The following is a 12,610-nucleotide window of genomic DNA, read 5'->3' on the forward strand; positions in this document are numbered from 1 at the left end:
GCCGGCCCTGGTTTTGGGCCGCTTCGCCCGCCCTTGTTTACGGCCGCAGCCGAGGGCTCCGAGGCTGGGCGTGTTGGGACGGAGGGGGAAGATGGCCTCGAGGGTCGACCATGGCCGCGAGGAGGGAGACAGCAGCCTAGCAGTCCGCCCGGCTCGGGGGGGCCGGGGTGTTGAGGGTCGGATTCCGAAGCTCGAGCAGGGGGCTGGGGGAGGAACGGAGTGCTTTCTTCTTCAGTCTGAGAGCTCTCTTCGGGGTCTGTGCCCATCTGTTTATTTGCTCTTGTAAAGGAAGAGGGCAGACCGAGTCTTCTGCTGTGAACGGATTTGTTTCAAGCCGGGTATTTCAGCGTTAGATGCTGTGAGGCAAACAAGGCTTGTGTGCATATTGTTTTGCCCGATGGGCGTTGCTCAATTTCCGGCAGATTTGTCAACATGGACGTGTGTCTGACCATCCTGTCCCTGTGCTTGGGGCTGGTCTTTGCTGCACCGAGACTAGATCCCGATTTGGACAGCCACTGGCAGCTGTGGAAGTCCTGGCACAGTAAAGATTATCATGAGGTGAGTGCCTGTTGGGTGGCCCCTGGTATGTGTGTTCAGCTCAGCAAATGCAAAGTGTGCTTGGCTGGGCCCCATCAGCTGAGTCATGATTGCTTTGTTTTAAAACTGGCCATGATCTGTACTTGTTGAATTAAGCCTCTCTCTTCCTGAATCCTTTTGCTTTGTTCATGTAACTGCTCAGTTATGCTTTTCATATGAGAGTAGCAAAATGACCATTTCTGGAAGTGCTCCCGCTCTTTTTTTTTTTTTAGAGAAGTTCGTATTTGCCTGCATATACAAACTATAACAAAGCATGCTATGACTTGAGTGAAATTTTGAGCTTTCTCATTGAAGTGTCTCTTTTCAGAGAGAGGAAAGCTGGAGGAGAGTGGTATGGGAGAAGAATCTGAAAATGATTGAACTCCATAACCTGGATCACTCATTAGGAAAACACAGTTATAAGTTGGGGATGAATCAGTTTGGTGACATGGTATGTACATAAGCATGAAACATTCATTTTTAAACAGCAATGTGTAGTATAGTAGATGGTGACTTGATGTCTTGGATTTTGTTTAGACGACGGAGGAGTTCAGACAGCTGATGAATGGCTATATACACAAGAAGTCAGAAAGGAAGTACAGAGGATCCCAGTTTCTTGAGCCCAGTTTTCTTGAAGCACCACGATCTGTAGACTGGAGAGAGAAGGGATATGTAACTCCAGTTAAAGATCAGGTATTCTGTGTTGTTGGATTTCTAACTAGTTTCCTGAATGCTGCCTCCACGTTCATGGAGGAGAGATGCTGTTGTTTGATGAACCCTAGTGCAAGCATGTTGAATTAAATTTCATTTTAATAAAATTCTGTACCTCATTAGAATATTAAGGAGTCCTTCTCTGCTAAATGTCATAAAACTAAAACAGTATCTCTACTTGAGCACTGTAGAATCATGAAACTAAAGTTGGTCTTGAGGCTTTTGCTTTTCTAATGCTTAGGTCAATGGCATGGGAACTTGCTTAAAATATCCCAGGTAGCCACTTGTGATTTTGCTTCTTACTTTCAGGGTCAGTGTGGCTCTTGCTGGGCTTTCAGCACAACAGGAGCTCTTGAAGGCCAGCACTTCAGAAAAACTGGAAAACTTGTTTCACTCAGTGAACAAAATCTTGTGGACTGCTCCCGCCCAGAAGGAAATCAAGGCTGCAATGGTGGTCTCATGGACCAAGCCTTCCAGTATGTACAAGATAATGGGGGAATTGATTCAGAGGAATCCTACCCATACACTGCAAAGGTAAATGTCATAGCTGAACATGCTGCAGATACAACATCTTTTGTGTAAACTATAAGTGTTGGGAAACAAATACCTGGAGAGGATAAAGGCTAAATAGCCATCAGTATATCTGCTTTTCCACATCTGCTTTTCCTCTTGCATCCTTCTAAAGAAATCTAGGATGGCTGCTTGCCCTAGGTTCTGTAGCAGTCATATACTGCATTGATCTTTGGGGGTCAAAATCATAGAATCATAGAATTACTCAGGTTAGAAAAGACCTTAAAGGTCATTAAAGGTCATCAAATCTTGCCAGACCATCTAGAAAAACTAGAGCAAATCTTGTTACTGCTTTTCCTTATCAGATGCCAGACCTTATCTTTGATGACACACCAAACCAAGACTTGGTTCTTGTCAAACTGCTGCTTAGTTCTAGGGATTCAATTCTGCTTTTCATAACTAAGCTATTATGGGTTGTTTTCCAAGACCAAGTAACTCTTGCAGCAGGTGTGGATTTTCTTAAATTTGACTATGTCGTCTTCTAGTTTTTGGCTGAATCTGCATAAGTGCAGGTAATGAGCAGACTTCTAAAATACCTCTAATGATCTATCTAAAGTTAAACAGGCATGACAGGACAAAAGGGCAGTAACAAATGGTGATGTTGTGTAAGTCTTAATGTTTGGGCTTTTACTACTTTCAGTGCTTCTGCTCTCTAGAGACTTTCCTTGCAGTTTGTCTTCTGTTGACTGAATGTGCAGTAGCAGTGACATTCACTGTGAATAACTTTGAAGGATTTGGATTCCTATCTGCCTGTATCCTGTAATTTTTTTTTTAAACTTGGCTCTTCCAGCAATTCTGGTTGTTTATAGGAAGTACAAACTTGCTGAGTGTGAGAAGTAAATAAGTGAGGCACGTGGCCCATGTTCTTTTAGTTGGAAGGACAATCAAGTTCTAGTTTCATCACACAGATAAAGGAGGGACATGCATACTTTTTTTAATATCAAATTGCCAGATATCCTAACTTGATCCCTTTCCTGAAACAAATGCCTGTGACATACACTGTTCAGGCTTCACTGTGTGAAGAAAAAAGTTAAGCCCAAAATACAGGAATACTGTAAACTTATACATTAAAAATGAGTCATTTCCAAGTCATTCTTCATGGTTTTCCAGACTGACAGACTGTGGATTTAAGTGCTTGCTCAATTAGCAGTTTCTGGACTGCTTTGTAATTAATGAATACTTGGCTCTCTTTCTTTGCCTATTAATGCATTCTGGACATTGTTTTCTCAGAAATGAAATTTGTCTTCCGTACTAGAGACTGCAGTGTTCCCAGATGTGAAGGTCTTCTGCATCCCAGTAAGCCCTTTACTGTGGGCTTCTCAACCCTGTGCTTTTTTTTTTTCTTCCTTTTTGTGCATCTCTGAATAACTCAAAAGCAGTTCCTTTTGTTTTGGGAATGCTTTGAAAGAAGACCAGATGCAACTAGGTCCTTTTCAGTGTCTTGCTTTCAATGCAGTGAACTTGTGGTATGTCTGGTAGTTCTTACGCTCACCTGTGTGTAAAGTAGAGAACTATGTAGTAACTAGTAGTTTTCTTATTTCTTTTAATTCAGGATGATGAAGACTGTCGCTACAAGGCAGAGTACGAACGCTGCTAATGATACTGGCTTTGTTGACATCCCTCAAGGACATGAAAGAGCTCTCATGAAAGCAGTAGCAGCTGTGGGTCCAGTATCTGTTGCTATTGATGCTGGCCACTCTTCATTCCAGTTTTATCAGTCAGGTGGGGATTTGTTAGCAACTTGCATGAAGAGAACTTCTTGAGTACTCAGTAATCACTCACTCTTCAGTTTAAGAGCAAAAAAATTTGAATTTGTGAAGTAGGACATGAGAGTCCTCTTAATTCTAGCCCAGATTTCCCGCAGTTTGTACTTCTCTTGTATATGCTTATGCTTGCTGCTTACATTCTCCCATAGATACATTTCACTTCCCTCTCTGCACAGCTTCTCTAGCTAATCAACACAATTTTGAACACAAGGATTCTAGCAGAGCAGTTTGTTCATGTGTGATCTTATATTTCCTCAGGTATCTACTATGAACCAGACTGTAGCAGTGAAGACTTGGACCATGGTGTTCTGGTTGTAGGTTATGGTTTTGAAGGTGAAGATGTAGATGGAAAGAAATACTGGATTGTTAAGAACAGGTAAAACTTTTCTATGTGTGTCATACTATTTGTGGGAGGAGGGAAGGTAGTTTGTCTTTTGGCTTATGGGGGTATGAGGAGGCAATAGAAATTAAAATCTACATACAGAAAATGTGGAGACTGTTCTTGGGGTATTGGGTAGAAGATAAAAGTCAGCTTAGGCTGCTGACTTGCTAGTAAGTTAGGCGCTGAGCAGCAATTGCATTCCTCTGCGTTTTCAGCTGATTTGAACCATCAAGGGAGCTTGGTGAAAGATTAGCCCATGCAGAGAGTAGATGCACTGAAGTGATAGTACATAGGAGAGCAGACGGAAAAACAGGTTGTGGCAGTGAAGGACCATGAATTTTCAGAAGCAGTGGGGCTACTCACTGTATGAAATAGGGTAACATTTGAATTTTCAGAATGTAGTTACCCTCCTGAGTTGGAAGGAAAAACAATGCCAAAGGGCATATCACGAGTTAGTCTCATGCTATCAGCATTAGTGGGACATCACCCTCATGCTGCCTGCAGTCTTGGGTCCTCTGTTAAAACTGGCTGGCAGCATTGTCTGAGCTCCAGCACCCGTAGTCCAAAATTGTCCTCTTGTGAGGCAGGGACCTCCATGTACGTAACAGAAGGACAAAAAAAAAAGGTGTAGCTGTACATCTGTTTAAAATTTCCTGTGAATATAGAAGGCAGTTCTCAGTTTAAACACTTCATGGAGGAATAGTAGGGAAGTCTTTTGGAATATGAATATAAACCTTTTATTTCTGATTACAGCTGGGGTGAGAAGTGGGGTGACAAAGGATATATCTACATGGCCAAAGACAGGAAGAACCACTGTGGAATCGCAACAGCTGCTAGTTATCCACTTGTATAATTTGAAGACTGGACATTTCAGTGCAAAAGGGGATAATAAAACTGAATGACCAAACACAGTCACACAGGTGGTAGACTTGTATTCTTCAAAAGTCAACTTTTTTTTTAAGACTCTTGAAGTCTGTTTTACATGTTGGTGACATGCCACTTATTTTAAATTAATGTAAATGTTGGTATGTAAACAGCTTGTAATATTGCTGGCTTTTAACTACTTAATCTAATAGATCCTTCTATGTATTTTTCCTTTTTTTAATTAGAAATGTGCCCAAAGGTTTACTTTTTAAATAAACATTTAATTTAGTGTGTACAGATGACTGGCTTTTGGTCTTTCTTTCCACTTGGAGCTCACCATTTAGGTATCCTGCACAGAACTGCTAATGCAAGTCTGTGTTGTATCAATTACATAAATGCAGCTTGAGAATGATGAACAGCTTTTATAAACTGGAGTGCAGTATTTGATACAACTTTAAGGGAAAGAAGAAAAATGTCTTCACTGGAAAAAGCAAAAAATGACAAATTGGATGCTCGTTCTTTGAAACTTCTTGTTGATCTTGAATGTTGTTACAAGAGAATGTTGGCTCTGTCCTATGTCCCAGGGGCAATATTATGACTCTTTTATAACAAAGATTAAGTATTTTTATGCCCTATTTTCAGCCTCTGATTATTTCTTATCCAGCATACCATATTTCTAACCCCAGTCGTTCCTCATCCTACCTCATATGAGCTTATTTAGAGCCTTGGTCTCCTTGTGATGGGGTAAAATAAGATCCAAAGCAAGAATTCAGTGATTATTGATGCTAGTGAAGCTTGATGCTAGGTTATGGCAAGTTTGCTATTTCCCCTTCTGCCCCAGCTCTAGTTAGGGAAAGAAGGGGTGGGGGGGGAAGGACTCTTCCTGTAGAAACTAGTTAGGCCCTAGTTAGCTTATCCTGCTTACTGCTTGGATGTTCTTGATTCCTGACTGCACTATAGTGACTTGTACTATAACCTGAGAGAACTGTCCTATGTAGAATCTCTGATACTGAAACATTGTTACTAGCTGTTCTATTCTGTTGATTAGATCTCTTTGGGGTACCTATAGTTCCTGTACTCAGTGGAACTGACAATACAAAACACCTGCTGGGGAAAGACCTACCTAGTATTGAAGGTGTTGACTCATATTTTTGTACTTTGGCTAAAGTGAAAGGAAGCTAGCATAGGTTCAGGTTTCATAAAGCCGTAAGTTTTTACATACACTATTTTTCCTGAGTCTGCCAGTCATATATTCAAGGGAACACCTGAAGTTATGGAAGCAGAATTACCCTATTGTGGAGAAAGTAAGTTTTAAGGTAACAGTGCCCCTTCTTGGAGGAGGGGGGGAAGGGAAAACTGAATTCAGAAATACAGAATAGCTAAAACTTAATTGCTGAAGTTTTAAGTTAAATTAATGAATGAATTAAACTTAATCAACTGTGTGTCCATGTGCTGTTTACAGATGAATTCTTTCAATTTCAATCTCCTTACAAACATTTTTTTCTAAAGGAAGAGCCTCCTTCAGTGGCTACTTAATAAGCGCCAGCCAGAAGTGCTGGTTGGAATTGAGCTATTATGCTGACTTGTTAAACCTGTTATGGAGAACATCCACACTGCTTGGTGGAAGCTATGTAGGAAACAAAGGGAAAGGAACGCAACTGGTAGTACCCATAAGGATTATGCTTGGAAGAAAATGTCAGTAGTCTACATTCAAGATGCCAGGAAACTGGCTGCATAAGCTCCATATGCATTAGCTGATTTTCATACTTTCATCCCTAGCACTGGGAGTGGACAGAAATCTGTCTCTCTCAACACTTCAGTGCTGGACGTAAGGTATTACTAATTTTCTACCCTTCTTCAGATAAGATAAAATACCAAGTGCAGTGTGAGCTCAACTCAAATCCTGCTAGTCCTTGAGCTGCAAAAGGAAAAAAAAAAAAAGCAGTAGATGAAAGGTATTTGATTATAAAAGCCAAGGTTACTAAAAGCTGTTGGGAAAACAATATGTTGTTTATGAACAGAAAGGAAAAGAAGAGGAAATAACTTTCTGAAGCCATATGCATGTAAATGGGAATGTAGCTCACAAAAGAGGCATCAGCCTATGACTTAAAGCCAACATGATAAAACAGCTATTTGTATGCACTAAAACTTGCTGACTGTTCTGGCTGAACATCCTCCCTTCTGAATGGAATTATCGAGAAGCTGGCAGGGTAAAATGGGTCATGCAAATAATCGGATATTTACACAGACATCTTAAGTAAAAGCTTCAGCCTAAGTTTCCTTACATGATACTGTAAGCAATAAAATTTGTGTCCATTGCATGTAAGCCCAGTGGTAGAAATTTGAACCTGTTGCACTTCAAGAATTGTTTTAAATCTGTTTTTTTTTTTTAATTCCATTGTGTTTGCCTTATTTCTGAAGAATTGTGTTGTTTACTGTAGAAGTATTATAAATATTTCTAGCTATTATTATAAAGCAGCTAGTGGGCATATGTCCTGTTGAGGAAAGTGGTGTATCCCTATAGTGTTTTTTTCCTTTCCTAAGACAAAGCAAACGTGTTATGTATGCACAAATAAAGCTCCTGAGTTGTCTCCAGAAAAGCTATAGGCTATTAAAGCTCTTGATGTCTATGTTCCTACATATTTGTTTCTAAAATTTTTGAAGACTTTTTTTTTAATAATATTTCTGTTGATAACAAGAGTTGCAATTTTCCAGAAGGTGTATTACTTTAAAAGATCCTACTGCACTTCTTGCCAGTAAAATGTCCTGACTAGACTGTCCTGTTTAGGTCCTGTCTGCACTGGAGCTACTGATGCTGCTAATGGAGTCTTACATCACGCATATCTAAATAGATGATTTGAGTACTATGCTACATGCTTGGTAGATAACAGTTCTGTACAATGATTAAACTGCCATTGTTGCTTGCCTTCATTGTGATGAATTGTTTAGGGAAGAAAAGGAATTTTGCACTTGGGTTTCTGCATGTTGGTGCTTCTTCAATCAGATTTGTCCTAGAGGCCTCAGAAGAATAACAATTTCTCCAGTTTTTCTGGTGAATGACTGTATTTCTTTATGGATGGCATTATAGCATTTGGAACAGAAATATTGGTAAGGCAAGGAAAGCCAGGAAAAGAAATTATTCCTCTTGCACATGAAGCAGTTATTCTTTGAATTTCAATGAGAAATTGATTTAACTATCACGTAAAAATGTATTCCTTTTCTCTTAAGCAGTAGCCACTTCCTCATTCTATCTGTAAATGTTAAGCAAAATTGAACTTCATTTTACTTTAACTGCTGATGTTTAATCAATTTCTGAAAATTTAGAGCGTTATTAAATAAGCCTACTATCCCCCTACCAAATCTACGCAGGAAAGAAAATTTCAAAATGCTTTTAAGAACAGCCATGACAAAATATTTTTCATTCCACTCTGTTGAATCTTGAAATCATTATTGACATTTCAGGTAAGTGCAGGGATACCTAAAACACGTGGATAAAAGGATACAATCAGACAAAAAATTCCCTGCAGAAAAATCCCACTCACAAAAATGAACCTTGATGACATTTCGGAAGGTTTCTCTGCATATAGACTGTGAGCTTTGGGGAGGGTGAGGGTTGTCTGTTTGCTAAAGGTCCATGGATGGGTTAATTTTGTTATTTTAGGGGCACCATAGGATGAATCTTCAGTTGTGTTTACTGGGAATTTGACTGTGCTTTATTTCTTTTCTCATCATGCTAATTTGCATATGTATTCATTTTCCAATTGTCTTGAAAATTGACTTCTGCAGTACTACTTATTTTCATTACACATCTGTTGAAGAGTTGCTACCAATTGTAGTGAGTCAAGGGCCAAAGAAACCAAGAAGATAGGCACTTATATATTAAAAAAAAAAACTGGCTTATTTTTAAAATGCTGTTGTTTTGTTTTATTAATCTGTGGTTCTCACCTTCTCCAGGAGACCCCAAAACTACTTCTCAGTGCAACCTGGTGGTCTTTCTCGATAAAGTCGTGCTGAAAGTAGATGTCTAGAAATATCAGCAAGCATTTTTAGATGTTGTAACATAGCTCTGGTTCCTGCCCCTCGTATCTCTCTCAGAGTAAGAGCAAGAAGCATACCTGTGGTTAAGGATCACTGTGAAATGTTATTTCAATTGCAGTATCTGCGTGCATTCAAGAAACTTTACAGTCCCATTTATTAGGTGCTCTGTAAATCCAAAAGCAAGGAAATCCCTCTTCTCCCCAAGCTTTTAATCTGAACTAACATGCAGCTGAAAGATGAGAGAGGAAAAAGCCAAAAGCAACGAATTTGCTTGCCAAAGGTTGTGCAGTTGATTAGCAGCTGCTTGTCAGTTTGAGAGAATGCTGCCTTTGCTTTTTTCCATTCTAACTTCAGTAGAGCCAAAAGGTAGGCATATAGCTTGTCTTTCACCAACTTTAAATCCCAGGCCTACTTTTGTCTGCCTGGCCCTTTCTCCTTCACCTATCTCCCCTGATTTGTTTTCATTGAGCAGTCAGTTTTCATTTTATCTCCCTATGTTAGAAAGACAAATCACGCTATTTTGTTAAAAGAGGGAGAAAATTGTCCATGCAGGGACAAAACAGGAAGTGAGGTTACCAGAAAGGTGAAGCACAATGCGTCACCTGGCAGGCGGCCGGCCGGCCTGTACCAAGTGACACTTCTGGGGCACGTGGGAGTCACTGCTATTGCTGGGTGTGGGGAGAAGCTGGCTTCCTCCTTCCCAGGCATTTGCTGACAGTGCATTGTAATGCAGGCGAGAACCATTAGGGTGTAGCGAGCAGTCATGTCTGGGCTCTGCCTCAGCATAGTCCGCAGCTCCTGTAGCGAGCACTCTGCAAGTGCGCTCGTTGAACGTCCTCATTTGTCAGCCATGGTCAGAACTACAAAAGCTGCCACCAGAAACCCACTTGGCTTCTGATGAACAGGATCCTGCAAACCCACGATGCGAATTGCTGAGCTGAGGGGAGGAACTCCGCAGGATAGATCCCAGCATGAATACCTATCTGTAATGCTCCATCAAGTGTTAAAATCAGCTCAGTGAAGTCATGCATAATCCAAATACAAGCTTGGTTTAGACTTTTGTAGTTACATCTGCTGAAATCAAATCTATGCAGCAAACAAGGAACAGAAGCTGGAAAGCATTTCCAGTAGAAATGAGTATAGTTTGTGAGCATTTTCCATGATGGCATGGAGCAGTAGCCATTGTCTCCTCAAAATGCGTGCTTCTGTTCCTCTTGATGACTGTTAGAATGAAGGCCCTCTGTCAATGTGTTAATTTTTATTTACATTTAAGCCTCTCAATTCATAGATCCCAAGTATGTGTGGAAAACAGATACTTTAAAGTCCTGCAGGTTTTCACAACTTCGTTGTCTTTTCTCGGGTTAATCTTTCACTTCTGCTCAATATGCACTAGTCAACCCTTTTTCTTTATAAGCCAACTGGGTAACCCAATTTACTTAAACTAAGGTCTTAACTCTTCCTTGTAATCATCCTGAGATATACTGCTTTCATTTTATATATGATAATAATTTTTGCCTGATTTTTTTCTAGAAATATCAGCTAGCTTTATTAAAAAGCAAGATCACTTCCATGCTTTGTAGAAAACAGAATAAAAAACAGACTTTCGATGTAAATGCTCAAAGCCCAGGTTCAAGCAGCATTCCCATTTCAGCTCTCTTGCTCTCTCAGGTGGATGCTAGGATACCTCTGGCAACTGAGCTGAGGTGTGCTGCTGCTGCAGGCCTGCAGTCACTGTTCTGCTGCAGCAGGTGCTGAGGCAGCAGCCTGCTGAACTCACGCCAGTCCAGATCTGTTTCTAACCCCCAACCTTGTGATTTTAGTCACGAGGCTGCTGCTTTTCTCTGTGCCTGACTGCTCAGGAGAGTTTAATTTCCAATCCAAGTAACATGCAAAACAACTGCTTGTTTATTAGTGGTGGGAGTCTCTATGGTTTTTTGTTTGTTTGTTTGTTTGTTTTTTGGATACAGACACTGTAGGTAGTTTGTTTTTATTTTACTTCTGAAATAGGTGAAAATAAATTCTGAAATTGGTGCCAATTTGAGATGTAATGTAAAGCACCAGCTTCTTCCACAAGCAAAGTGCCTTCACCCTGAGCTCAGTCAGCACCAGTGGTGCTGGGTTCCCTGTTCTCCATCAGCTCTGGAGACAGCTGCTGGTGTGTCCTCTTTTTCACCTCTCCAGTCACTACATGTGGCTTCTAGATCCTTAAAAAAATGAAATACTGTGAATCATTTTCTCACCTATCCAGCTGTACTTACACAGCTGACCACAAGAAGTTGCGGTTCAACAAACACAAGGATTTCGCAGATAACAGCCCTGCGCCACAACCCTGTGGCTTGTGCCAGACAGATCTGAGGGAGCAGCCTGAACTGGTCAGACACTGGGAGGGGAAACTTTGAGCTCTGGACTGGTGGACTGAAAGGGGCCATTTCCAAGCCTGGAGTTGTGAGCTGGTGCAATCTGGAACCTCCCGTCTAGAGCACTGCTGCACTGCCTCCAGCCCTGTGCCCTTCCCCTTGTCCTTCTCCCCTGCTCTGCCAGTGGCAAGGTTTCACCACACAAAATAGCAGCCATGTAAATACATAAGAAAACTCTTCAGGTTATGTAAGTTAGAGTGGGACTTGAAGAAAAACCACAGTGCACACCAAAGATAGTAGCTTACTTTGTGTTTGGGGTTTGCATAGACTGCTTATTGAGCTGAGATTGCTTTCTGTTCAGGGCTGATACTGATCTCTCTTTGCCACCCAGCAGCCCGCAGATGGTGAGTTGTGTTGTCTGAACTTCAACAGCTATCGGAGCTGCAGCTGTTTGAAATATCAGGCGCACAGTGCTGGGCTCTGCACTGAAGAGTGCCTAAGATTGCATGCAGATTTTGCTATGGAGACAGGCAGTTCAGGTGCATTTACGCTGAGGATAAGGCACTGAATGCCTGAAACATTGCAGTATGCAGACAGTGGTCTATCAGTTCACACAGAAACACAGATCTTAGTCATGAGTGTATGCATACCAACCACAACATGATCTTTATCTCAGCATGTCCCTAAAAGCAGTGGTTAGAGTCACTGTGGTTATTCAGGGGATTACCAAGTCTTCCTTCCTGGCCCTTGGAAACAGGGCAGATACTAGTGACCCCACTTCTGATGTGGCACAGGTATTGCAAACATCTGAGATAAATCTCAAATTATGCTTGGGTTTAGATTTCCTGTTTTAGAAATGCAACAGGATTTCTCAATGTAATGCTGAATTTACCTGCTACAGGTGTGTTTATATGGAGATGTGGGGGAAGAGAGAAAGAAACTACATATACGTATAAATATATACATACAGTGTGCATGAGCTCTCATGGTCGGAGTACACATTTACATTCTCTGTGATATAGTTCCTCTGGCTGTCACCTACAACTTCCCAGCTTCTTCTGCTTCCACTTCACTCTCCAGGATTTAAGTGTTGCTGTGTTTTGTTGTTGATAGCAGATTTTCAGGAAGCACATAACAAAGTACAGAGTAAGAAGTACATGGTGTACATGCTGGTCGTAGGCAGGTGACACAGAGAACCAGATAGAGAGCTATAGGTAGAATGCTGAGGTAGTACTGAAATCACAACCAAGCCTCTGTGATAACAATGCCTGCAAGTAAATACCCATTCCCTATAATTTTATGCCTGCATTTATTCAATGTGAGACTTCTCTCTGAGTAATAGAACA

General features: G+C 41.0%; 1 protein-coding gene across 1 annotated transcript; it reads left to right on the forward strand.

The window, feature by feature from the left end:
• Window positions 1-304: 304 nt before the first annotated feature.
• CTSL (cathepsin L) lies at window positions 305-5,094 on the forward strand. Its single transcript, XM_010725820.3, is given in 8 exon segments — window positions 305-558; window positions 905-1,027; window positions 1,114-1,269; window positions 1,597-1,821; window positions 3,410-3,442; window positions 3,444-3,579; window positions 3,882-3,999; window positions 4,759-5,094. Coding segments are annotated over 8 exon segments (1,017 nt in total). The 5' UTR covers window positions 305-432; the 3' UTR covers window positions 4,859-5,094.
• The last annotated feature ends 7,516 nt before the right edge of the window (window positions 5,095-12,610 follow it).

The sequence above is a fragment of the Meleagris gallopavo genome, chromosome Z (genome assembly GCF_000146605.3).
Source record: "Meleagris gallopavo isolate NT-WF06-2002-E0010 breed Aviagen turkey brand Nicholas breeding stock chromosome Z, Turkey_5.1, whole genome shotgun sequence".
NCBI lineage: Eukaryota > Metazoa > Chordata > Aves > Galliformes > Phasianidae > Meleagris > Meleagris gallopavo.